Here is a 27,210-nt window from a genome sequence, read left to right as displayed (position 1 = left end):
ACTGCACTCCAGCCTGGGTGGCAGAGCAAGAATCCGTCTCAAAAAACAAACAAACAAAAAAAATTATGTTATGGCACCCTCTTCTGGTAACATGACTGAACTACTCAAATAAAATTATGTTTAGCATACCAATTTCCCCTTAGGATTTAAACATATTACCGCAATAAAAATACTGTCAGTGGTTACAACAATAAAATGCGTGAGGAAAGAGAGAAGATATCGAGAAGGATGTTATCGACTCTACAAGACATATGTGGCACTTTTCAGAGGTTTTAAGAATCTCGGACACCATGCCTTAGCCACTTAATCAACATTTTACTAAGTATCTGATACAAGCAGGTATGATGCTGGAAGCCAGGATACAGAGCTGACGAAGGTGGACCTTGCCCTGAAGTTGCTTGCAGTTAACAGTCACAACCCCAGAGAGAGACTTGTCTGGAGTGCATGGGATCATAGATGAAGGGATTTAAATCAGAGTAGAAGGTGTGAGAAGGCTTTCTCTAGGTTTTGATAACTAAGCAGTTTTGAAAAACGCCAAGCTAACTGGATGCTCAGTGGGAAGGAAGCTTTTAGGCAAGAAGCAGCATATGAACACAGAGCTGAGACAATCATACTTGATTTCGCAGGGGAAAGTGGCTCAGTGTAAAGTATCCGGGTTAGTAGCAGAAAAAAGCAAAGGCCATATCATAAAAGGCCACACACGCTAAGTTAAGCAGTTTATTTATTTATTTTTCTTTGGAGAACACAGGGTCTTGTTATGTGGCCCAGGCAAATCTCCAACTCCTGGGCTCAAGCAATCTTCAGTTTCTACCTCCCTAAATGTTGAGATTACGGGTGTGAGCCACCACGCCCAACAAGGTAAGGAGTTTTAAACTTTTTCCTAAAAGCTATAGGGAGCCAATAAATGATTTTAAGCAACTAAGTGTCAAGATCTGACCTACATATTAGAAATATTTTCTATTTAGAGACATTTTAAGTCACTAGCACTTGTGAAGTCACTGAATAAATATCTAGTATGTATTAGACATATCTCCTAAACCCATAATTTAATAAAGTGACTGAAAACTAAACAAAGCTAAAATACAACTTTGAAAGCACAAAGAAAAAGTTGCAGTAGCTACGTGAAACCATTCTTAGTTACCTTTTAAACTCGTCATGGTAGAACTCGGACTTGCAAGTTACCATCTCGCTACCCTGGGCGTCCTCACGACTTCGGACTCCCCCAAACACATACAGCTCCATAGCAACTCCACAGGCCACTGCTCCAAACCTGAAAGGCCACACACAGCGTATTAGGCACAAGCAGTACAACATGAGATCTCACTCCCGCGTTCCTCTTTTTTTTTTTTGGTTGAGACAGTGTCTTCCTCTGTCGCCCAGGCTGGAGTGCAGTGGCTGGATCTCAGCTCACTGCAAGCTCCGCCTCCCGGTTTATGCCATTCGCCTTCCTCAGCCTCCCGAGTAGCTGGGACTACAGGTCCCCGCCACGTCGCCTGGCTAGTTTTTTGTATTTTTTAGGAGAGGCGGGGTTTCACCGTGTTAGCCAGGATGGTCTCGATCTCCTGACCTCGTGATCCGCCCGTCTCGGCCTCCCAAAGTGCTGGGATTACAGGCTTGAGCCACCACGCCCGGCCACTCCCGCGTTCCTCTTATGCTGGTTTAACTCTGCAGCATTACTATGTGGGCCTTCCTTTCTCAGGAAATGCCAAGTCAAAGAAAAGGTTACTGTGAAAGAAAAGAAGAAAACCCAGGCAGGGTAAGGGGCTCCAGACCCAGTGAACAGCAAGGGAATCTACGAAGTCCACCCACATCCGTGTACCTCCTCTCTTTCAGTGGACATATGGCAGTCCACTGCTGGGTCCTGGGATCATAACACTCCACAGACTCAAACAGCTTTCCATAGGAGCCTCCACCCATGGCGTAAATTTTCTTTTTCATAGCTGCATAGCAGCCGATCTGAAAGTAGAAAACAATGGTTGGGGAGAGGCAGTATTTCTCATTCAGGTCAGGTAAATAGATACTAACCCGTCCGGGGCACACTTAAAGAGATTTAGGAAAGGGTTTGATTTCTAACAGTCAAACGATGGTGCTTTTCAGTATTACAACAGCAGACTTTACAATGAGAAGAGCAAAGTAAGACACCTATTGTTCATCTTCCGAAAAGGCGCTTACTCCATCTGACACTATTCCACTAAGTGAGACAAGTTCAAAAGCCTCGTTTTTATTCATTTATTTACCAGATACAGGCTCTCGTTCGGTTGCCTTGGCTGGAGTGCAGTGCTGCCATCACAGTTCACTGCAGCTTCAAACTCCTGGGCTCAACAGATCCTTCCACCTCAGCCTCCTGGGTAGCTGGGACTACAGGTGCCCACCACTGTGCCTGGCTAACTTTATTTAAAATTTGTTTGTAGAGATGGGGGATCGCTTCAGCCTAAGAGTTCAAGACCAGCTGGGGCAACACGGTGCAACCCTATCTCTACTTAAAAAAACAAAAATTAGCTGGGTGTGGTGGTGCACACCTTTTGTCTCAGCCATTCAGTAGGCTGAGGTGGGAGGATCGCTTGAGGCAGAAACAGGTTGCAATAAGCCAAGATGGCGCCACTGTACTCTAACGGGGGCAACAGAGTGACACCCTGTCTCAAGAAAAAAAGGAAAGAGAGAGAAAGAGAGCGAGAGAGAAAGACAGGGCAAGACAGAAAGAAAACAGGTTGGGAAGATGTGGCTGCTACACCATTTGTGCAACTCAAATGTGGAGATTGGCACACAGTGGTGCTGCACAGAGCCCACCACCAGGGTAAACTCTCATACACGCCCACTTTCCTATATTGGTGTGTGGCTGATGACAGGGAAGGCAAACTACCAATAAAGGCAGACTTCTATAAAGTTAATTCTTTTAACACTATCAGTTATATTAAAGGTCTATTCAGGATATGAAGACACATTAAGTTTAAAATCCAATGTGTACACAAACTAGTTACCACAAAATGCAGTCCTCACCTTTCTGACCATGGTCAAATCAGGTTGCTTTGTCCAGGTTTTAGAATAAATATCGTAACACTCCATGGAAATCAGCTCCTTTTCACCATCCTCTCCTCCCAAAATGTACAGCATCCCATCTATCTCCACAATTCCAAAGTTATGTCTTGCCTGAAACGACATCAGCGATCTCTGAACACACAAGGCCAATGATCATATTAAAAGCTAATATTCATATACTTAATAAAAATGAGAGAGACATAAAGATGGCAACAATAGACACTGGGGACTCCTAGAGCAGGGAGCAAACCTCAGCATGATGCAATATACACACGTAATAAACCTACACATGTAGGTTTATACCTACCCTGAGTATAAAATAAAAGTTGGAATTATTTTTAAAAATTAGAGGAATTTCTTTTTCCCAGTGTTCCAGCTGGAAGTAACACGTTCAAAACCATTTCTCCGATAATGCTTCTTCAAGATTTCTGGCTTCCCTAGCAGCCCCCTCTTCCAGTACAACAGCCAGAGAGGCCAAAGTCATTTCTCAAAACAAGGTTATGAAATACATGGTGAGTTCTTCAGAAAATCCTCACTTCTTAACCCTTAATAGCTCACAAAAAGAAAATGAACTGTTACCTCTCGTTCAATACAATTACTTTTGCATAGCAATGGGCAGTGTTTTCAAGTTGACGTGGAAAGGCTGGTATTGACCAGGGCAGAAAGGGCTGCAGAGGACAGGGTCAGGCCAAGGCTATCTGGGATCACAGAAGCCCCAGGTGTTTCATGTCCGTTTGTCAACGAATATTCACGTAGTGAACCCTATGTGCCAAGCACGATTCTAGGGCTGAAAATGAAACACTGACCAGAACACACGTAATTCTCTGCCATCAAAGAGCTTATGTGAAAAACTTCAAAATGCCTGGTCCACGAGATGGTTAGACGTGGTATGAAGACAGGGACAGGAGAGCTAAGAGGGAGGAGGGAGGCCCGCTGAGAAGGTGCTGTGAGGAGGGGGCAGGCCACGCTGGCATCTGCACAGGGCAGGACAAATGGGAAGGCCGGGGCGAGAGCATTCCTGGAAGATTTCAGAAACTGAAGGAGGCCAGAATGAGTGAAGGCCAGGAAGGGGAAGAGAGACGGGCACTAGAAGGAGAGGTTGGAGCAAATGAGGCGGGGGCTTGGCAGGGCTGCTGCTTCTTCCCTGAACTCAGACACAAAACAAACAGAAGTGCTAAGGGGAAAGAAACACATCACACAAATCGAACCAGTGTTTTACCTCGTTCATGGGCGGCAGTGCTGTCCAGGTATTTGCATCTGGATCATACTTTTCTCCTGAGCTAAGAGTCTGCTTATTTTCATCTTGGCCCCCGAATACAAACAAAAATCCTTCTGCAAAGATCAAAGGAAACACAATATATAGGAAACATGAGCCTTCAACACCTATAAATGCCATAGAATACATAGAAACAGCATCTGAAGAAACTCTCTGACGACAACGTTCTCTTTGGATTCAGGACTTTTATGACATCTCATTGGATCCTTGGTGATGGAGCCCAACCTGTGACTCACTTTGACCATTTCGTTTTACTCATTACTGTCTTTGAGTGGATTCTCACACCACCCTACGATGAAAAAGGAAGCCTGACGTCACCCATTCAGTCACCAGCCAGCTCTGGGCCATGTCAGTTCATCTCTCCCACTCCCTCCCAGCCTCTGGGATTCTCATACAACGTTCACACCACAGCGCACATCTGTTCATTCAAAACCCCAGGAATACCCAGATCTGAAGCACCTGTGTGCACTTTCGACTCAAAACAGGATCTAAGAGCAACTGAACTTCCGATTTCATGTAATGGTGTACTAGGTTATTCTTCTGCAAAAAACACTTAATTTGCTGGATAAAACATTTAAAAAATAATCTTAGCTGGGTGGTGGTGGCTCACATCTGTAATCTCAGCACTTTTGGAAGCCAAGGTACACGGACTGCTTGACCCCAGGAGGTTCAAGACCAGCCTGGGCAACATAGCAAGACCTCATCTCGGCCGGGCGCGTTGGCTCAAGCCTGTAATCCCACCACTTTGGGAGGCCGAGACGGGTGGATCACGAGGTCAGGAGATCGAGACCATCCTGGCTAACACGGTGAAACCCCGTCTCTACTAAAAAAATACAAAAAACTAGCCGGGCGAGGTGGCGGGTGCCTGTAGTCCCAGCTACTCGGGAGGCTGAGCCAGGAGAATGGCGTAAACCCGGGAGGCGGAGCTTGCAGTGAGCTGAGATCCGGCCACTGCACTCCAGCCTGGGTGACAGAGCGAGACTCCGTCTCAAAAAAAAAAAAAAAAAAAAAAAACCTCATCTCTACAAAAGGTAATGAAATTAGCCAGGCATTGTGGTATTTGCCTATAGTCTCAACTACTTAGGAGGCTGAAATGGGAGGACCACTTGAGCCCAGGAGTGTGAGGCTGAAGTGGGCCGTGATCATGCCACTGCACTCCAGCCTGGGCAACAGAGTGAGATCTTGTCTCAAAAATAACAACAATAATAATCTTCTTAGAAGAGGAGAAGCCAACAAAATAACAAGGCAAAACTGAGGGGAAAATTAGGACCTACGGAGGTTACCAAGCATGAAAACCATTTTACTCTAAGGGCATTTTCAATCTAGGTAAATCTAAACCTTTTGTCCCCGGGATGAAAAAGACAGACGTTTAAGCTCCAGGTCCACAGAAAATGTGGCTTCTGGCAGGAGATCCTCTCCAAAGTTCTACACTGTCAGGATGAAGGCCAACCAGAATTCGTACTCAGATTTAAACCTCCTTGCTATCTGGGAAATCATAAGCCTTGAACTTAATTTACAGTTAATACCAAATTAGTAGTGTTTTCAGGCAACTGGCAGAGACAAATGCAAAACTTCTGTAGAAGAAAGGACCTTAATCTAAGCCTTAGATTCTAACATCCCAGGACATCTAAGGCAGAAAGTTACGGCTACAAATAATTTTTTTCGATTTTTTTTTTTTTCAGACAGTCTCGCTCTGTTGCCCAGGCTAGAGGGCAGTGGTGCGATCACAGCTCACTGCAACTTCTGCCTCTTGGGTTCAAGCAATTCTCATGCATCACCCTCCTGAATATCTGGGATTACAGGCACACGCCACCACACACCCAGCTACTTTTTGTACTTTTAGTAGAGACGGGGTTTCACCATGTTGGTCAGCTGATTTCAAACTCCTGACCTTAAGTGATCCACCCGCCTCAGCCTCCAGAAGTGCTGGGATTATAGGCGTGAGCTGCACCCGGCTGCTACATATAATGTTTAATTAAATGAGCAGCATCCAGCCACAGATATTGGACATAACAAAAACTAGACTCTAAGAAAAGACCAGCAGAAGCAGATCATAGGAAATAGTCTTGTAAAGATTTCAAATATTATAGTAACCAGAAAGATGATTTTTTCAAGTTGGATGATGAAGAATAAAGTCTAAAATTTATTTTAAAAAGAAAGATAATATAAACAAATGCTTACCATGTTTAAAAAATAAAAATTGGCCGGGCACGGTTGGGAGGCCAAGACGGGCAGATCACGAGGTCAGGAGATCGAGACCATCCTGGCTAACACGGTGAAACCTCGTCTCTACTAAAAAAATACAAAAAACTAGCTGGGTGTGGTGGTGGGCACCTGTAGTCCCAGCTACTTGGGAGGCTGAGGCAGGAGAATGGCATAAACCTGGGAGGCGGAGCTTGCAGTGAGCTGAGATCCAGCCACTGCACTCCAGCCTGGGAGACAGAGCAAGACTCCATCTCAAAAAAAAAATAATAAAATAAATAAAAATTAACTTGAAGATAACTCCAGTAACAGGAACTATAGAAATAAGAGTGGATTTGAAGGTAATTAAGTTATTCTTCTGTAAAAAGACAAGAACTTGTAGAAATTAAAAAAAAAAAAATCAATGGATAAATTTAATAGCAGATTCGTCACAGTTAAAGAGAAAAGTCATTGAGTAGAAGATAAATCAAAAGATAATAATCAAGAGAACAGCACAGTGAGACAAAAAGATGGAAAATAGTAAGAAAATTTTAAACGTACACCAGAGAAAAGATTTTTTAGACTCGCCACTGACTTAACAACAATGGAAGCCAGAAGTCAGGGGAATGACTTCAATGTGCTGAAAAATAATAAATACCAAGCTGAAATGCTATACTTAGCAAAAATATTCTTTACGAATGAAGACAAAATAATGACATTTGCAGGCAATCAAATCTGAATGTTGTCCACTAAAAGACCCATATTAAAGGAAATTCAAAAGGATGAACTTCAGAGAGAAGGGAGATGATCCCAGGTGGAAAGTTTGAGGAGTTAACAAGGAGGAACAAAGAAAGTGGCAAATCTAAATGAACACTATCTACCTGCCTGCCTGCCTGCCTTCCTATCTATCAATCAATCATCTATCTCCCTACCTGTCTGTCCGTCCATCCATCCATCCATCCATCCATCCATCCATCCATCCAACACATATCCAAAAAACACATATTGCGTATATAGTAGCTCCCCCTTATGTGAAGTTTTGGTTTCTGTGGTTTTATCACCCATGATCAACTCAGTCCGAAAATAGGTGAGTTCAGTAAAGTAAGATATTTTGAGAGAGAGACCACATTCACATAACTTTTATTACAGTATATTGTTATCGTTGTTTTATTATTAGTTATTGTTGTTAATCTTTTACTGTGCCGAACTTAAACTTTATCATGGGTATGTATGTACAGTAAAAACACACAGTATGTACAGGGATCAGCACTATCTATGGTCTCAGGCATCCACTGGGGGGTCTTGGAACGCATCCCTCATGGATAAGGGTGATCTACTGTACATATTTATTAGTAATAATGTATTTTAATACTACAAGAGTGTGGAACATGGAAAATGAAGAAAAACTATTCTGAAGAGAACACAGGTACTGACTAACTTTGGACTTTGCTAATTTAAGACAGGCTGTAATTTCTAAGGTAATCTTCCTAAAGGACTATTAATAAGAATGTAAATTCCAACCTGGTAGAGAAGAAAAATTGAATGACAAGAAACAGTCAAGATCAATTTTTAAAAGGCCAAAAAAAAAAAGAAACAATGCAGGCTGGACAAATGGAAGGACCTGTTCATTCACTCACTTCCGTTTCTGTCAATTTCACCGTACACAGTTGCTCCTTCCATTGCTGGGTTTCTGAAACACTAATCCCTCTGGGAAATTTTCAAAAATTACTGATATAGGAACCTTTGTGATAGGTGTGTATGTGTGAAAATTAGGAATATGTGTATATATTTTGGAGGGAAATGTAAGGGAGCTAATTCTGAGACGATGCAACAGGGACACTAGACCTACATCCTGCAGGCTACACTACTCTGTCCAGCTCTTCATTATTGACAATAACTTTAATAATTTCGAGACTCATAAAAGACTCCACTTCTATACTATGGTAGAGCTTGGCCATTTGTATGATACAGAATGGTAAAGTATAGCTTTAAAAATGTTATAGCCTGGGCAACATAGAAAGATCCCATCTCTAAAAAGAAAAATAAAATAAAAAATAAATTTTTAAAGATGATGTTGCTGGGGAAAGACAATTAAATAAGGACTGCAGGAGGGCTGCTGACCATAATTAGAATGATGTGAGATGATACTTCTCAGGTGGACAAGGGGGCAGGACCACGGCAAAAAGAAAGGCAGCCAGCAAAGGCAATGCCTCAATGGCTCTCTTTTCTATCACCTCGTTAAGGGAGAGCTTTGGATAAAGAAGAGCAGTTTTCAAACTTGTAAAGGTCAAGTAAAACATTTTCTGTAGTAAATAACTTTAAGCCATTGCCTATTTAAGTAGCATTTCCTAAAGTCTCATAACTTCTTCTTCTTCTTTTTTTTTTTTTTTTGAGACAGGGTCTTATTCTATCACCCAGGCTAGAATGCAGTGATGTGATCACAGCTCACAGCAGTCTCAATCTCCTGGGCTCAAGAGATTCTCCCACCTCAGCCTCCCAAGTAGCTGGGACCACAAATGCATGGCCATTATTCCTGGCTAATTTTTTTGATTTTTCGTAAGGACAGTTATCTCTCCTATGTTGTCCAGGCTGGTCTTGAACTCTTGGGTTCAAGTGATCCTCTCACTTTAGCCTCCTAAACTGCTGGGATTACAGGTGTGAGCCACTGTGCCCAGCCTTATATAACATATTTCATATAATTACATATTGTAATTCCAAGCTGCATGAATTTCAAAGATGGGACTACTACAGTGCAAAGAAATGCTGTGTTCCAGGTGCGGCCCTCCAGCTACTTAGTGGTAAGCCTCACTGAAGTTTGCTCTCCTGACATTAAGTCATCAAGTAATTGCTCCTCCAGTAGTTCTGAAAAGCAGCTATGTGCTGAAGATTTGTGGAGAATAAGGACTGACAGAAGATACGGTTTTCCTAACCACGGTCTCAAAAGCTAGAACTACACTAAAAATGTCATGTAGAGATAATAAAGTTGTATCTTTAAATGGCTGAGTCACTCTGTAAAACCTTGAGATTACACATTACTTGATCTGGTGTTTAAGGAAAATTTGCCACAGAACGGTACCTGCTGAGAGAACTCCATGGTTAATTCTCGGCATGCTTAAAGGGGCCAGTTCGATCCAAAGCTGCCTGTTAGGGTCATAGAGAGGGCACATGCATCGCATCGCTGCTGTGGGTTTCCGTGAACTAAGGAAGTAAATAATTGATCAGTAGTTAATGTGCTTCGTACAGTTCTTTTTATAAGTAACCATCACTAGTTTTAGTGCACTAAAGAATATTTAACACGGCCGGGCGCGGTGGCTCAAGCCTGTAATCCCAGCACTTTGGGAGGCCGAGACGGGCGGATCACGAGGTCAGGAGATCGAGACCATCCTGGCTAACACGGTGAAACCCCGTCTCTCCTAAAAAATACAAAAAACTAGCCAGGCGACGTGGCGGGGACCTGTAGTCCCAGCTACTCGGGAGGCTGAGGAAGGAGAATGGCATAAACCCGGGAGGCGGAGCTTGCAGTGAGCCAAGATCCGGTCACTGCACTCCAGCCTGGGTGACAGAGCGAGACTCCGTCTCAAAAAAAAAAAAAAAAAAGAATATTTAACACATTTAAAAAATCGAATATAATTATGCTTTAGATACTGAAAAACATTATGAATTCTTGTTTACATGGAACTACCTCTTCCCATACACCACTTTTCAAACAACTCCCACCTCATACTTACACCCTCTCTTCTCCACCAACAGTCACGATGCACTCGGAGTAGCCCCGGGGTTTGAAGTTGGCCAGCATCGCCTCTCCTTGCTGTGGCTGGCTGAGTGGTATATTGCTACACTCTTTGACAATTTCTCGTACTAATGGTTCATTCAGCATCTGTTCCCGTAAATAACTGGAGTCCAACCCTGAAACCCACAGAGCTGACATAACATCCTTCATGTGGACCTGCAGAAGAGGGAAGAAAGATGGGGCGAAAACAATGGAAAACGCATCATTTTTAGAATCTACATTTTCCACCTCATGGAAAACAAACTGTTAACACTCAGGTTATTACCAGGCAAGTGAGACACATCGGTCCTGCTTGAACATCTTCTCCTGGCCCTGACTGTCTACTGCCCACAGTCTTGATAAGTAAAAGTTTAATTTTAAAAAATCATCAGTTTATTTGAGGTATCACTGTAAAGTTTCAAGCAGCTTCCTTCACACCTTAAAGAAGTCCCATTTCAGTAGGAAAAGACAGGGATAAAACCAGCTATAATTTGCTTTCTTTCACACATTTGGATGTGCCATAAGTTAAATCCTGTTTATACAAATATTATAAGCAGTAATAGCTTGATACAATGTGGTAAACTAAGATAACATGTCAACATTAATATTATAAGAAAAATATACAAAAGCCAAAGTTTAAAAAAATCCTGAGTACTATATAATCATTTCTGCAGTAATTACTGTTCAAAAATATCTAACACGACTAATATAAATTATATCCTCTTACTGCTAAATCACTAAATTTGAACCAACTGACTAAAGTACTTTACAAATGTAAAATAAAACTGTGAGTTTTAAAAATCAACTGTCTTTACAGCACGAAGTTTAAATTGACCAAAGGACAAAGAACTGCCTCATTTCCCCAGCAACCAGCCAACCTTAAGCATCTCCCTTGCTTCAAGGCAAGAAGAGGGCAGGATGGAAGCTGGCGAGGAGCAGCATGTCCCACTGTGGTCTTGGTGAGTAGGAGCACATTGGAAATTTTTCTAATTTTTCTACCTCCTTTACCAATTTCCCCAACTAACATGGAGAACAGAACACTACCTGTCCTTACCTGTCTCAATTAAAACTAATACTACAAATATAGTTTCTAAATATACATACTTTCGGGCTTACAGAATTAAAAAAATTATGTTAATCATCAAAACTTAATAGTCTAGTTTTTAACTTACAAGAACAATTAACAGTACAATTATACATTTTGAGATCCATTCTCTAACACCTAATATATTTCTTATTTTGAAAACACTAATTGCAGCTAGTGTCTTATTTATAACAATCAGACTTAAAGTCCTGGCTGGGCATGGTGGCTCACACTTGTAATCCCAGCACTTCGGGAAGCTGGGGTGGGAGGATTGCTTGAGCACAGGAGTTTGAGACCAGCCTGGGCAACACAGCGAGACCCTGTCTCTACAAATATCAAACAATTAGCTAGGCATGGTGGCACACACCTATGGTCCTAGCTACTCGGAGGCTGAGGTAGGAAGATCACTTCTGCCAGGAAGGTTGGGACTGCACTGAGCTATGATCATGCCACTCTGGCTGCTGCACTTCAGCCTGGGAGAAAGACTGAGACTCTCTGCCCCCAAAACCCTCAAGTCCTGTGATTTTGCTCCTTCCTCCAAGGTATTCACAATTTGGATCTAGAGGCTGATATTCTTTAAGACCCTCTTTCCAGGTTGTCACTCCCAGAACCTTCCCTCTCGAAACTGCACTGCCACACCAACTCCAGAGCTTGCCTGCTTTCTCCTGCGTGGTGTCAATCACACCTGAAGCTCCTCAGGCCCATGCCCCTCCACCCCTGCCAGCGCTCCACGTGCCACCCCCCTGCCTGCTGCAGGCACCTGAGGCCTGGCAGAGGTTAGCCTAGTGATGTAGTAGGTCAGGAAGCTGAGAGCCAGGGTGGGGATACTGCATTTCTATAATCTCCAGCTTGAGCTTGAAATGTATTTTCCCATTCAAAACAACATACAAAGGATATTACACTCTTTACAAGGGTTAATATTTTCACTGATCTATTGTGTGGCATGGGCTTTTACAGACTGGTCTCAAAAACCAACTGCTTTTATGATATAGGAAAACATGTTTTACAGGTATCTTTTAGATTGCTGCTTTGTAAGTCTTTCACGTTGAAGAAGAAAAATAAAACAACTATAACTGTAATTAAAAAGAAATAAAAAGGCAAATTTGACCATGTTATAAATGACAGGTACCTTTCTTATTTCTGTATCATGTGCTATCCATCGAATTACTGCTTCAAAGACGTATCTTTCATTGCCAACGTTTAACTTCTCAAGAGAAATCACTTCTTTAAGCTTTTGAGGACTCAGTTCTAAGAATTCTTCCGTGCTGCTGACATCTCGGAAATGAGTCTCCAGGTATTCTGTGGCAAGGTAATGAACGTGATGGAGGCAGTAATGTAGTGCAAAGTCACGGATACCGATACAGTTCTCAGCAGCAATGCAGCCTTCCAAAAACTCACAGCACAGGGTTTTAAGGTCTGTCAATAGTAGCAGGTCTGCTGCCTGAACAACATCTTGGATTGTATCTTCATTTAGCCTGATCTAAAAAAGTAGAATAATTATCTTATATTTGAATGTGTACATTTAAAACCCAAACCACTAATCTATTAGTTTGGGCCACATGAAATTTCCATTTATTTTACATCAAAGATAATCGAATACTGGCAATTTCATATGGTTTAACGCAGCATTTCTTTTTTTTTTTTTCCCCAAGAGTTGGAAGGCACCAACATAAGCAAATGTGTGCTTGGTTAACTTTCCCCAGCTCTGCCCTTACTGTACCAATGTCAACCACCAATAACCCTTCTAGGGTAAACTGTCCATGTTGCTCACTTCTGTAATTCAGAGAAAAACCTTAATGACTCAAATGCTTGGGAAATGGAAAGTTCTACCTTCTATGGTAAAGTCAACATGATTAAGTACCAGCATCAGAACTGATGAAAATCTTGCCTCCCAACCTACGAGGTTCACCCTTCTGCTAAATGGCATGCTAACCTGAATGCTAACCCCTTGAAAGGAAAAAGGGTTTACGGTGTTTCAGAAGCCTCATTCCACATCCCAAAACACTGTACGCCATGCAATTTGGTTCACAGATAGATACATTTAGGTCTCAAAATTACTTTTTGGAATAAATTCCTAATACAAGGGTGTTTTTAGTTTTTTTTCTTCTCATTATGAACATCTACTTTTCCTTAGTTTTCTTCAATTTTCTGACTAACGCTTCTTTCTCCACCCACTTCACAGTGTTCCAAAGCATCAAGAAAGAAACAGTTCTCCAAAATATTGTCACAGTCCTAAGTGGACGACCCCAAAGCATGGGCACTTCACCCACATTCACAAATGCAAGGGAGACTTCATGAAGAGTACTGCAAGAATCATTTTTATATTTTACACTTTTTGTACCAGATTTTTTAAAAAGTATAATTGCCAATCGTCTTAGAAACTGAACAACAAAAATGTGGAAAGTAGTATGTTGAGTAAGCCACAAGTAGGGGAAAATGTTCCATTTATATGACATTACATTTAGCCACAAGACAGCAGGCAGCTGTAGACTCTTCAAATATAGGCACGTGAAAAAAAAACACTGAATTGCATTTCAATAAAACAAAACTGCCAATTCAGGAGTTTGTTATAATTTACATTGCAACTATCATTTTAAATTTAAATTGGAAACAAATCACAGAAGTCAATCCGTAAATAAGGTTTCAAGTTTCAAATCCAAGCCTGAACATGAATAAGCTCTTACTGGCTTATAACTCATTATACTAATAACTGCTGCTGGACTGACTTTACAAGTTGGACCAGAGGTTGGTCTTAGGCCTGGTTTTGTGATGCTACAGAGTATCTCCGGGCTGTCCCCAAATTAACTTAAATTCATTTACTTTTAACAATCATCCATGTACATACCCACCCCCTAGTGTTGAGAGAAGAGAGAAAGCATAAATCAAACCAAAAGCTTCAAAAAGGATGAGAATCACTGCATTTAACTCTGGACAGAATGAATATATTTAGACAAAGAAAGCAATACATTCAGAATACTTAGAAAATATGTAGGAGAAACAGCCCCTACAGAAAGGAAAACAAGAGGGATGAAGAAGGAATAAAGGAGAGAGTAGGGAACAAGATCTCAGAAAGAATAAAGATGAAATGCATTCTCACACAGCAAAGGTAAGATGCACTGACCTCTTCCTTCGGTTAAAAAAAAACCCAAAAAACAAAAAACAAAAAAAATAACTAGCCCTGATTCACATGGAAGATTTTTCTTGAGTCCTCATGCTATGCTTGAAATCACATCATGGGGAATGGGTAATCAGAGGAGGGCAAAGGAAAAGAAAGAAGTCTGATCGCTTATCATTTTCCTCCCTGGGTATCACAAAGCCTCCAGAAGTTCAAGTGGACATGGAGAGGAAAGGGACATCAGGAAGAGAGACTGAGGGTGGGGCAGGGATGTGGGTACTCCTGAGGCAACAGGACCAGGGCATCATGAATAAGGTGCTTGTCGTTTCTGTCAGTCCTCTTTCTCTGGGAATGATCTACGAGGAACTCTCTATCTCTACCAAATAATCCACAACGCCCCAGGAAGTTCCTATTTCCATGCTATGGAGACAAAACAAGTTTTGTATCCCTAGTCGTGTGGATACAAAGCAAGATTGGATTTGGGATTCCAAAGCAAAAACCAAAAAGACAGCAGTCAAGGCAGCATCCCATGTTCTTTAATATCTCATATGAGAAGGTGGAGCTCAGAATGGTAGCAACAAACTGGGATTTGGGTCTAAGATCTTACTTCGTCTGCTTCTCTAGGAGCAGAGCCATGGAAGAACACACGTGGGATGCCATTACCAGCAGGAGATGTCAGTCAATGCACACGGTGACAGAAGATGAAGATGACAGTGCTACTTTGTCATATAATGGATGAAAGGAGACCCTCACCCTGAGCTTGAGAAGCCTCTACTTTAGGTCTTCCTTCCTTTGTTTCTCATCATACCTGCCCACTGAAGATGTAATCCAGGATCTCTCTCATAACCATTACCGATATCCCTTCAAGTTCAATCTTATAAGTTGATCCATCATCTTTTGGAGGATTATAGTTTAACTTTGTCCTAAGAAAGGGAAAAAAATGTAAAATTTCTATGAAAGAACAGAAATAGCTATAAATATTTATGTACTCAATACTCTATAACGTATAAGATACTTATCAGTACATGCATCCCCACCTAGAAAATTTAGTTCGTTAACTTTAGGTCTACATATTTTTATAATTTTCAACTACAAAACATTGGTCCCAGGATCCCAAATGCTACTTCTTAAAAAACAAACACAAAACAGATGAGCAAAGAACTAAGATCCACATGACCGTGAATCTGTATTTCACCTTGGAAATCTCAGTCCCTTTAGGCTTATTTTCTAATAGACGGAATTACCTAATTAATCTTCAATAATGTAACAAGGACACCACAAACCTGCCATCCAAAACAAAAGCTAAGACCTTGTCAATAGCCTGCTTCTAACCAGATGGTCTTCCCCACCAATCCACTCCTCTGCTTCCACCACCGAAGTAACCATTATCCTAAATCCTATGCTCAATTTTTCCTTGCTTTACTACTGCATCCATGAAATAGACATTTTAAATTTTAAGGTCTTTCATAATTTATTAATCATCCATTTTTTCTTGTTGTTTTAAAAAGATGACTTAAAGTTTACAGAGGTGTCCATATCACACTGGTTCTTTTGTTCTTTCTGCCGTGCAATACTCCACTTTCCTGTTAATCGGCATCTGGGGTTGTCTCCAGGTTTTTGATACTGTGAACTGTGATGCTTTGACTATTAATGCATATGACTCTTTTGTACTAGGATAAATACTTTTTTGTCTGCGTGCAGTGGCTCACGCCTCTAATCCCAGCACTTTGGGAGGCTGAGGTGGGTGGATCACTTGAGGCCAGGAGATCGAGGCCAGCCTGGCCAACATGGTGAAACCCCATCTCTACTAAAAATGCAAAAATCGACTGGGAGCAGTGGTGGCGCACGCTTGTAATCCCAGCTACTCAGGAGGCTGAGGCACGAGGATAGCTTGAACCTGGGAGTAGAGGTTGCAGTAAGCTGAGATAACGCCGCTGCACTCCAGCCTAGGTGACAAAGCAAGACTGCCTCAAAAAAAAAAAAAAAAAAAAAAATTTTCCCTTGGGTCTACTCCAGGGAGTAGAATTATGCTAACTTATTCTCCATAGTAGGTGGCGCAGTTTACAGCCACATATACTATGTATGTGTAAGAGCATCTGTTGATTCATAAACTCCACAACATTTGAGTCTGTCACACTTCTTAAGTTTTGTCAATTGAATAAGTGAAATATGGTATCTCACTGTGGTTGTCATCTGCATTCTCTTACTAGCCACGTGCTGAACATCTCTTTGTATGTTTGTGGCCACATGTTTCCCCTTCTGCAAAACATTTGCTCATGTCTCTTGTTCATTTTTCACTAACTGTCCTTCACATATTGAGGTGGAGGAGTTCTTTATGTATTTCTGATACTAATCATTTAACAGATGAACTTTTTAAAAGGTGTCTTTTAAAAAACTTTTTTAAGAAGAGCCTTTTAAAAATTTTTTTTAAAAGACTTTTTTTTTTTTTTTTTTTGAGACGGAGTCTCGTTCTGTTGCCCAGGCTGGAGTGCTGTGGCGCAATCTCGGCTCACTACAAGCTCCGCCTCCCGGGTTCACGCCATTCTCCTGCCTCAGCCTCCCCAGTGGCTGGGACTACAGGTGCCCACCACCACGCCCGGCTAATCTTTTGTATTTTTAGTAGAGACGGGGTTTCACCGTGTTAGCCGGGATGGTCTCGATCTCCTGACCTCGTGATCCGCCCACCTCGGCCTCCCAAAGTGAAAAAAAGACTTCTTAAACAAAGTGATAAAGAATTTGAAAAACAATTTTTCAGTCAATGCTTTTTGTGTTTTAAGAACTTATACCCAGATATTCTTGATATTTTACTAAGAAAATTTGAGGTTTTTAAAAAAAAATCAAGTGAAATTTAAAAATAGCTTTGAAACATGCTGTTGGCATGAATTATAACTCTGTTAAATCTCAGGATTGACACTGGGTTACCTGCTACCTAATAACCATGTTTTCTAAGAAAAGAAAAGTACACCTTCAAATACTGGTAATCCAAATAGTGAGTTTACAGGGAGAACTTCTTAGAAACAAATATTTAAATTCATTATTTGTATTCAGACTTCTATAATAAAGTCAATAAAGAATCAGACTTTTGGTAGACTGAATACAAAGAGAACAGGAAATAATATTAACAAAATTTCATTTTTTTGTTGTTTTTGAGACAGGGTCTCACTCTGTCACCCAGTCTGGAGTGCAGTGGCGTGATCATGGCTCACTGCAACCTCCTCTTCTCAGGTACAAGTGATTCTCCTGCCTCAGCCCCCCAAGTAGCTGGGACGACAGGCATCCACCACCACACCCAGCTAATTTTTGTACTTTTTGTAGAGACAGGGTTTTGTCATCTTGCCCGGGCTAGTTTCGAACTCCTAAACTGATCTGCCTACCTCAGCCTCCCAAAGTGCTGCGATTACAGGAATCAGCCACCGCACCCGGTCACTGAAATTTCATATGCTAGAAAACAGACAAGGGTAACTGACTTGGAGTATCTGAGGAAGCTTAATCCTAATTTAGCAGTAAGCAAAGCTGAGACTCAACCTAAATTGGACCAAAGACTCCCGAAAGGCTCCGGGAACTGGTAATACAGGGTAGGTGAGGACAGGGTTGGGGTGGGGCAGGGGGTGAAAGATAAGCTAAAAAGAGAACTATTAATTAACAAAGTCTTAGGAAATAGCTGAATTTCCGGATTCTCCCTCCATGTGTATACACTTCTTCCCTTCAGAGCTTAATAAGACTCTTCCTAGCTCCAGTGGAAGACAAATGACTTATATTTTGAATAATATACAACTGAAGGTCTCTGGACAGCGGAGTACCAGGCACATTTGAGGGTAGGTGTATTGTAACTGAGAGTTAACAGAATGTTTACATACTGAATGCTGGACCATTAGTCTTTTTCTCCCAACTCTGCTCTTAAAATACTGAAAGCCAGAACATATCTTCCAAGCAAGAGACAAAGACTTCTGGAGGACTTGATCTGCCCAAGGATACAGACCCAAGGGCATGAACATCAATCTGCCCTAAGAAAATGACCCAGTTTGATCACACAAAAGCGAAACCTGTGTTCAACAAGTCTAACCTACAGGGCTCTGGTACTTCTAAAACTTTCTCATGTCACATTACACACAGAAAACGTAATATTACTCTGGGCTAAATAGGGGCGGCCTGTAGGCTCAGGGCTAGACAGGGCCCCCAGTCTCTGGATATGCTGCTCAGCTACTCTGAAGACTGACGCCATCAGTATCTTCACACACTTGCAACATATTTTTTTGGCACATTGGTTAAGAAACTGTTTTAGAGCACTGCTATTAAAATCGAGCAAACAGGACTCACTAGATATTTAACAAAGATAAAAGACAGGACCAAAACTGATAAGAAAAAAAGTAACTTAAAGGAAGTAAGGATTGTGCTAAAATGAAAAGTTCAAGGAAAAAAGAAAAATTCATCTTAATCTTCCCAGAGGGAAAAGACAGGATATTGTGTACATAAAACAAGAGTAGGATGATACAAAAAGAAACATTCATAAGCCAGCAAAACATGTTAATGATTGCAAAAAAAATTTGTTTTTTCTTTTAATGTAGGGTCAAGATAAAAAGTTGAAGAAATCTCCTAGAAAAGAGAGCAAAAAGACAAAGGCAGAAAATACAAGAGATGGCTGAGCACATGGCTTATGCCTATAACCCCAGCGCTTTGGAAGGACTGCTTGAGCCCAGGTGTTCAAGACCAGACTGGGCAACACAGCAAGACCTCATCTCTATTTTTAAAAAATTTATTAAATAGTTTTTTAAAAAAGAAAATAGGAGAGGTAAGTTAAGAAAACTGGAAGATCAGTCCAGAAGATTCAACATCTGAAAAAAAGGAATGTCACCCCATCAAAAAAGATAAGACTACTAAGGAAGTACTCTCAACAACAGATGAAAACATACCCACTCCAGAGCACATCATCATAACAATTCAGGACACTGGAAATAAAGAAAAAAGTCTTACAAGTTTTCAGAAAGAAAAATAGGCTATATGGAAAGGATCAAGAATCAGAATGGCTTCATACTTGTAAATGGAAGTCAAGTAACAAAAAATAAATCACTTTAAAATTCTGAAAGAAAATTATTTCAGACCTAGATTTTTATAACCAGCCAAACTATCAATCAAGTGGCAGGAGGGAACAAAGACATTTTCAGCTATATGAAGTCACAAAACAATTTACTTCCCATGCAACCTTTCTCGGGATGGTGTTAGAAAATGTGCCCCAACAAAACAAAGGAATATATCAAGAAAGTGGAACATTCTGGATATTAACAAGACGCAATCCAAACAGGAAGGAAGTGAAAGGAATGCAGAGTAATGGTGAAGGATGATCCTGGCATGACAGCTATGTACCAGCAGAAGGAAGCCAGTCCATTCTGGTGACAGAAGGCCCTTGTAGGTCTTTAACACAGAATACGTAATGTGTATGACAGTATACAGAGGATATTTAGACAACTTCCTCTCCTCCCTGTATTTGCTATCTACTATTCCTGCCCATATAGTTTCTAGTGAACTAATGATTTTCCTCAAAAGGTACTTCATTGCCACTGGCTGTCCTCTAGGTTTATCTATTTGCCGGATGCTTTTATTAAAAGTGAAGGAAAGAATCTGAGTCAATTCTCCATCAAGAGAGAAAACAGTGTAAGTGGTAAGAACAAAATACCGAAGTATCTGGCTTTGAAATGCATCATATAATCTTTTTGGTAGCAGACATGTCTTCACCTAGGATGTCAAGACTATTTGTATTTCTCAGTCACTGAACTGATTATCAACATATATAGCCTCCCAGCTCCAAATTCACCCTTTTTTGCTTGCTTTGGAAAAATGGATCTGATCCTTTTAAATCATTTTCCTTTGTCAAATGGCATGATGCTAAGCTTCAGTTAAAGGCACTAGAGAGACACTGCAGGAAGTGAGAGTTTTGCTCGCTGGTTCTGGTGAAGAGACTTGCCTCCTGCCAGGCAGTCTTCTCTCCCAGCACCAGGCTCCCACAGTGCACAGCTGTAACCATACCCTGAAGTTTTCCCCAGAGCCTCCTTCAAGCACATTCCCATGAATAGCTTTCTCAGGCATCTTAGAGCAGCAGTCCCCAACCTTTTTGGCACCAGGGACTGCTTTCATGGAAGACAATTTTTCCACAGACAGGAGCTGTGGGGATAGTTTCAGGGTGAAACTCTTCCATCTCAAATCATCAGGCATTAGGTTCTCAAAAGGAACGTGCAACCTAGATCCCTCACATGCCCAGTTCACAACAGGGTTCACGCTCCTATGAGAATCTAACGCCACCGCTGATCTGACAGGAGGCAGAGCTCAGGCGGGAAAGCTCGATCACATACCTCCCGCTGTGTGGCCCAGTCCTAAGGACATGGACTGGTACCTTAGAAGACAGATTTCCAGCAAGTTCCACAGTGTGGCTTTTCTGCCATGCAGTGAGCCATGGGTGTGTCCTAGTAAGTCAGCTCTGGGGTAGCAGATGCTCCATATATCTATTCCTGTATTTTTTAGAGTTTTCTTTACTTCTTACTGGCCAATCCCTCATTACTCTAATCTCCTGTTGTAGTTAACTCTTTATATTAAATTTTCCTTGTTCAAACTGCTCTGTGGTTTCTCTCTCCTGACCAGACCCAGATGGACACCAACAGTCACTAACGAATTTAAAGGAGGTATCTCCAACACATGTTTGGATAGAGGAGCTTCAGGCTGGAATTAGAGTTCTTATTTTAAAGTAACCCAGGTTCAAACAAGAGCTAGCTGTACTTGTTTGCATCTGTGGCATTAGATTCTCATAGGAGCACAAACCCTATTGTGAACTCGGCATGTGAGGGATCTAGGCTGCACGTTCCTTGTGAGAATCCAATGCCCGACGATCTGAAGTGGAACAGTTATACCCTGAAACCATCCCCAGAACTCCTGTCGGTGGAAAACTTGAATGTGTCTTGCAGACAGTACTAGGATGGGGGGAAACCAGGCTATCAAGGAAAAGGTTACAAGAAGCCCCTTTTACTATTATTATTATACTTTAAGTTCTGGGTTACATGTGCAGAATGTGCAGTTTTGTTACATAGGTATACACGTGCCATGGTGGTTTGCTGAACCTATTAACCCGTCATCTACATTAGATATTTCTCCTAATGTTATCCATCCCCTAGGCCCCCACCCTCAACAGGCCCTGGTGTGTGATGTTCCCCTCCCTATGTCCATGTGTTCTCATTGTTCAGCTCCCACTTATGAGTGAGAACATGTGTTGTTTGGTTTTCTGATCTTGCGATAGTTTGCTGAGAATGATGGTTTCCAGCTTCATCCATGTCCCTGCAAAAGACATAAACTCACCAATTTTTATGGCTGCATAGTATTCCATGATGTGTATGTGCCACATTTTCTTAGTCTATCACTGATGGACATTTCGTTGGTTCCAAGTCTTTGCTATTGTGAATAGTGCCACACTAAACATACGTGTGTATGTGTCTTTACAGAATGATTTATAATCCTTCGTATACGCCCAGTAATGGGATTGCTGGGTCAAATGGTATTTCTAGTTCTAGATCCTTGAGGAATCACCACACTGTCTTCCACAATGGTTGAACTAATTTACACTCCCACCAACAGTGTAAAAGTGTTCCTACTTTTCCACAACTTCTCCAGCATCTGTTGTTTCCTGACTTTTTAATGATCGCCATTCTAACTGGTGTGAGATGGTATCTCATTGGGGTTCTGATTTGCATTTCTCTAATGACCAGTGACAATGGGCGTTTTTTCGTATGTCTGCTGGCTGCATAAATGTCTTCTTTTGAAAAGTGTCTGTTCATAACCTTTGCCCATTTTTTGATAGGGTCGTTTGCTTTTTTCTTGTAAATTTATTTAAGTTCTTTATAGATTCTGGATATTAGCCCTTTGTCAGATGGATAGATTGCAAAAATTTTCTCCCATTCTGTAGGTTGCCTGTTCACTCTGACGATAGTTTATTTTGCTGTGCAGAATTTCTTTAATTAGATCCCATTTGTCAATTTTGGCTTTTGTTGCCATTGCTTTTGGTGTTTTAGACATGAAGTCTTTGCCCATGTCTATGTCCTGAATGGTACTGCCCAGGTTTTCTTCTAGGATTTTTATGGTCCTAGGTCTTACGTTTAAGTCTTTGATCCATCTTGAGTTGATTTGTATATAAGATGTAAGGAGGTCCAGTTTCAGTTTTCTGCATATGGCTAGCCAGTTTTCCCAACACCACTTATTAAATAGGGAATCTTTTCCCCATTGCTTGTGTGTGTCAGGTTTGCCAAACATCAGATGGTGGTAGATGTGTGGTGTTATTTCTGAGGCCTACGTTCTGTTCCATTGGTCTATGTATGTTTGGTACCAGTACCATGCTGTTTTGGTTACTGTAGCCTTGTGGTAAAGTTTGAAGTCAGGTAGCGTGACGCCTCCTGACTTTGTTCTTTGTTCTTCTTGCCCAGGATTGTCTTGGCTATGTGGGCTCTTTTTTGGTTCCACATGAAGTTTAAAGTAGTTTTTTTCCAATTCTGCGAAGAAAGTCAGTGGTAGCTTGATGGGGATAGCATTGAATCTATAAATTACTTTGGGCAGTAAGGCCATATTCACAATATTGATTCTTCCTATCCATGAGCATGGGATATTTTTCCACTGTTTGTGTCCTCTCTTATTTCCTTGAGCAGTGGTTTGTAGCTCTCCTTGAAGACGTCCTTCACATCCCTTGTAAGTTGTATTCCTGTGTATTTTATTCTCTTAGTAGCAATTGTGAATGTGAGTTCACTCATGATTTGGCTGTTTGTCTGTTATTGGAATACAGGAATGCTTGTGATTTTTGCACATTGATTTTGTATCCTGAGACTTTGCTGAAGTTGCTTATCAGCTTAAGGAGATTCTGGGCTGAGATGATGGGGTTTTCTAAATATATAATCACGTCATCTGCAAACAGAGACAATTTGACTTCCTCTCTTTCTATTTGAATACCCTTTATTGTTTTCTATTGCCTGATAGCCCTGGCCAGAACTTCCAATACTATGTTGAATAGGAGTGGTGACAGGGGGCATCCTTGTCTTGTGCCAGTTTTCAAAGGGAATACTTCCAATTTTTGCCCATTCAGGATGATATTGGCTCTGGGTTTGTCATGAATAGGTCTTACTATGTTGAGATACATTCCATTGATACCTAGTTTATTGAAAGTTTTTATCATGAAAGCCTGCTGAACTTTGTCGAAGGACTTTTCTGCATCTATTGAGATAATCGTGGTTTTTGTCACTGGTTCTGTTTATGTGATGGATTACATTTATTGATTTGCGTATGTTGAACCAGTCTTGCATCCCAGGGATGAAGCCAACTTGACTGTGGTGGATAAGCTTTTTGATGTGCTGTTGGATTTGGCTTGCCAGTATTTTATTGAGGATTTTTGCACTGATGAGGATTTTCACATCAGGGATATTGGCCTAAAATTCTCTTTTTTTTGTTGTGTCTCTGCCAGGTTTTGCTATCAGGATGATGCTGGCTTCATAAAATGAGTTAGTGAGGATTCCTTCTTTTTCTATTGATGGGAATAGTTTCAGAAGGAATGGTGCCAGCTCTTCTTTGCAGAACTCGGCTGTGAATCCGTCTGGTCCTGGACTTTTTTTTGGTTGGTAGGCTATTAATTGTTGCCTCAATTTCAGAACCTGTTATTGGCCTATTCAGAGATTCAACTTCTCCCTGGTTTAGTTTTGGGAGGCTCTATGTGTCCAGGAATTTATCCATTTCTTCTAGATGTTCCAGTTTACTTGAGTAGAGGTGTTTATAGTATTCTCTGATGGTAGTTTGTATTTCTGTGGAATCGGTGGTGATAACCCCTTTATCATTTTTTACTGCATCTATTTGATTCTTCTCTCTTTTCTTCTTTATTAGTCTTGCAAGCAGTCTATCAATTTTGTTGATCTTTTCAAAAAACCACTTCCTGGATTCACTGACTTTTTGAAGAGTGTTTTGTGTCTCTATCTCCTTCAGTTCTGCTCCGATCTTAGTTATTTTTTGTCTTCTGCTAGCTTTTAAATTTGTTTAATCTTGCTTCTCTAGTTCTTTTAATTGTGATGTTAGGGTGTCGATTTTAGATCTCTTCTGCTTTCTCTTGTAGGCATTTAGTGCTATAAATTTCCCTCTACACACTGCTTTAAATGTGTCCCAAAGATTCTGGTACATTGTGTGTTTGTTCTCATTGGTTTCAAAGAACATCTTTATTTCTGCCTTCATTTCGTTATTTACCCAGTAATCATTCAGGAGCAGGTTGTTCAGTTTCCATGTAGTTGTGCAATTTTAAGTAGGATTCTTAATCCTGAGTTCTAATTCGACTGCACTGTGGTCTGAGAGACAGTTTGTTGCGATTTCTGTTCTTTTACATTTGCTGAGAAGTGCTTTGCTTCCAATTATGTGGTCAATTTTAGAATAAGTGCAATGTGGTGCTGAGAAGAATGTATATTCTGTTGATTTGGAGTGGAAAGGTCTGTAGATGTCTATTTGGTCCACTTGGTCCAGAGCTGAGTTCAAGTCCTGTATATCCTTGTTAATTTCCTGTCTCGTTGATCTGTCTAATGTTGACAGTGGGGTGTTAAAGTCTCCCATTATTATTGTGTGGGAGTCTAACTATCTTTGTAGGTCTCTAAGAACTTGCTTTATGAATCTGGGTGCTCCTGTATTGGGCGCATATATATTTAGGATAGTTAGCTCTTCTTGTTGAATTGATCCCTTTACCATTATGTAATGGCCTTCCTTGCCTCTTTTGATCTTTGTTGGTTTAAAGTCTGTTTTATCAGAGACCAGAATTGCAACGGCTGCTTTTTTTGCTTTCCATTTGCTTGGCAGATCTTCCTCCATCCCTTTACTTTGAGCCTACATGTGTCTTTGCACGTGAGATGGGTCTCCCAAATACAGCACACTGATGGTTCTTGACTCTATCCAATTTGCCAGTCTGTGTCTTTTAATCGGGGTATTTAGCCCATTTACATGTAAGGTTAATATTGTTATGTGTGAATTTGATCCTGCCATTATGATGCTAGCTGGTTATCTTGCCTGTTAATTGATGCAGTTTCTTCACAGCATCAATGGTCTTTACAATTTGGCATGTTTTTGCAGCGGCTGGTACCAGTTGTTCCTATCTATGTTTAGTGCTTCCTTCAGGAGCTCTTGTAAGGCAGGCCTGGTGGTGACAAAATCTCAGCATTTGTTTGTCTGTAAAGGATTTTATTTCTCCTTTACTTATGAAGCTTAGTTTGGCTGGATATGAAATTCTGGGTTGAAAATTCCTTTCTTTAAGAACGTTGAATATTGGCCCCCACTCTCTTCTGGCTTGTAGGGTTTCTGCAGAGAGATCCACTGTTAGTCTGATGGGTTCCCTTCGTGGGTAACCCGACCTTTCTCTCTGGCTGCCCTTAATATTTTTTCCTTCATTTCAACCTTGGTGAATCTGACAATTATGGGTCTTGGGGTTGCTCTTCTCAAGGAGTATCTTTGTGGTGTTCACTGTGTTTCCTGAATTTGAATGTTGGCCTGCCTTGCTAGGTTGGGGAAGTTCTCCTGGATAATATCCTGAAAAGTGTTTTCTAACTTGGTTCCATTCTCCCCGTCACTTTCAGGTAAACCAATCAAACACTGATTTGGTCTTTTCACATAGTCCCACATTTCTTGGAGTTTTTGTTCATTCCCTTTCACTTTTTTTCTCTAATCTTGTCTTCCTGCTTTATTTCATTAATTTGATCTTCGATCACTGATATCCTTTCTTCCGCTTGATCAAATCAGCTACTGAAGCTTGTGTATGCTTCACAAAGTTCTCATACTGTGGTTTTCAGCTCCATCAGGTCATTCAAGCTCTTCTCTACACTGGTCATTGTAGTTAGCCATTTGTCTAACCTCTTTTCAAGGTTCTTTGATTCCTTGTGATGGGTTAGAACATGCTTCGTTAGGTCGGAGAAGTTTGTTGTTACTGACCTTCTGAAGCCTACTTCCATCAACTCGTCAAACTCATTCTCTGTCCAGGTTTATTCCCTTGCTGGCGAGGAGCTGGGTTCCAAAGAATTTTCAGCCTTTCTGCTCTGGTTTCTCCCCATCTTTGTGGTTTTACCTACCTTTGGTCTTTGATGTTGGTGACCTACGAATGTGATTTTTGTTTGGATGTCCTTTTTGTTTATGTTGATGCTATTCCTTTCTGTTCATTAGTTTTCCTTCTAACAGAGAGGCCCCTCAGCTGCAGGTCTGTTGGAGTTTGCCGGAGTTCCACTCCAGACCCTGTTTGCCTGGGTATCCCCAGTGGAGGCTGCAGAACAGCAAATATTGCTGTCTGATCCTTCCTCTGAAAGCTTCATCCCACAGTGGCACCTGCCTGTATGAGATGTCTGTTGGACAAGGAGCCCTTTTATTGTTTTCTATTTTATTTTTACTTTTGACTCATGTGACTAGATGGGTTTTATTATTATTATTTTTTAAAGATTATTCTACTGTCATATGTTTCCACAATGAAAGAGGATCATTTTTAAAGAGTACAGATTTTGGCTGGGCACAGTGGCTCATGCCTGTAATCCCGGCACTTTGTAAGGCTGAGGTGAGAGGACTGCTTGAGCTCAGGAGTTCAAGACCATTCTGGGCAACACAGCGAGACCTCAACTCTATTTAAAACAACAACAACAACAACAAAAACAAACAAATATAAAGAATACAGGTTTTTCTCAGCAGGTGGCAGAGGATACACAATGGCTAACAGGACAGAAAAAGTG

The 27,210-nt window shown here is 41.1% G+C and overlaps 1 protein-coding gene across 2 annotated transcripts in view; it reads right to left on the bottom strand.

The window, feature by feature from the left end:
- Window positions 1-27,210, bottom strand: part of GAN (gigaxonin) — a 66,943-nt gene that overhangs the window by 13,756 nt on the left and 25,977 nt on the right. For both annotated transcript variants that reach the window (XM_033219124.1, XM_033219125.1), the window contains exons 2-9: window positions 15,270-15,384; window positions 12,476-12,826; window positions 10,222-10,439; window positions 9,570-9,691; window positions 4,256-4,368; window positions 2,998-3,147; window positions 1,820-1,956; window positions 1,142-1,270 (exon numbers count right to left, since the gene is read on the bottom strand). In XM_033219124.1, coding sequence (XP_033075015.1) covers window positions 1,142-1,270; window positions 1,820-1,956; window positions 2,998-3,147; window positions 4,256-4,368; window positions 9,570-9,691; window positions 10,222-10,439; window positions 12,476-12,826; window positions 15,270-15,384 — 1,335 coding nt within the window. The remainder of the gene's footprint in view (window positions 1-1,141; window positions 1,271-1,819; window positions 1,957-2,997; window positions 3,148-4,255; window positions 4,369-9,569; window positions 9,692-10,221; window positions 10,440-12,475; window positions 12,827-15,269; window positions 15,385-27,210) is intronic.

Source organism: Trachypithecus francoisi, unplaced genomic scaffold (assembly GCF_009764315.1).
Source record: "Trachypithecus francoisi isolate TF-2019V2 unplaced genomic scaffold, Tfra_2.0 Lachesis_group10, whole genome shotgun sequence".
Taxonomy (NCBI): domain Eukaryota; kingdom Metazoa; phylum Chordata; class Mammalia; order Primates; family Cercopithecidae; genus Trachypithecus; species Trachypithecus francoisi.
This window is presented reverse-complemented; position numbering and strand designations above follow the sequence as displayed.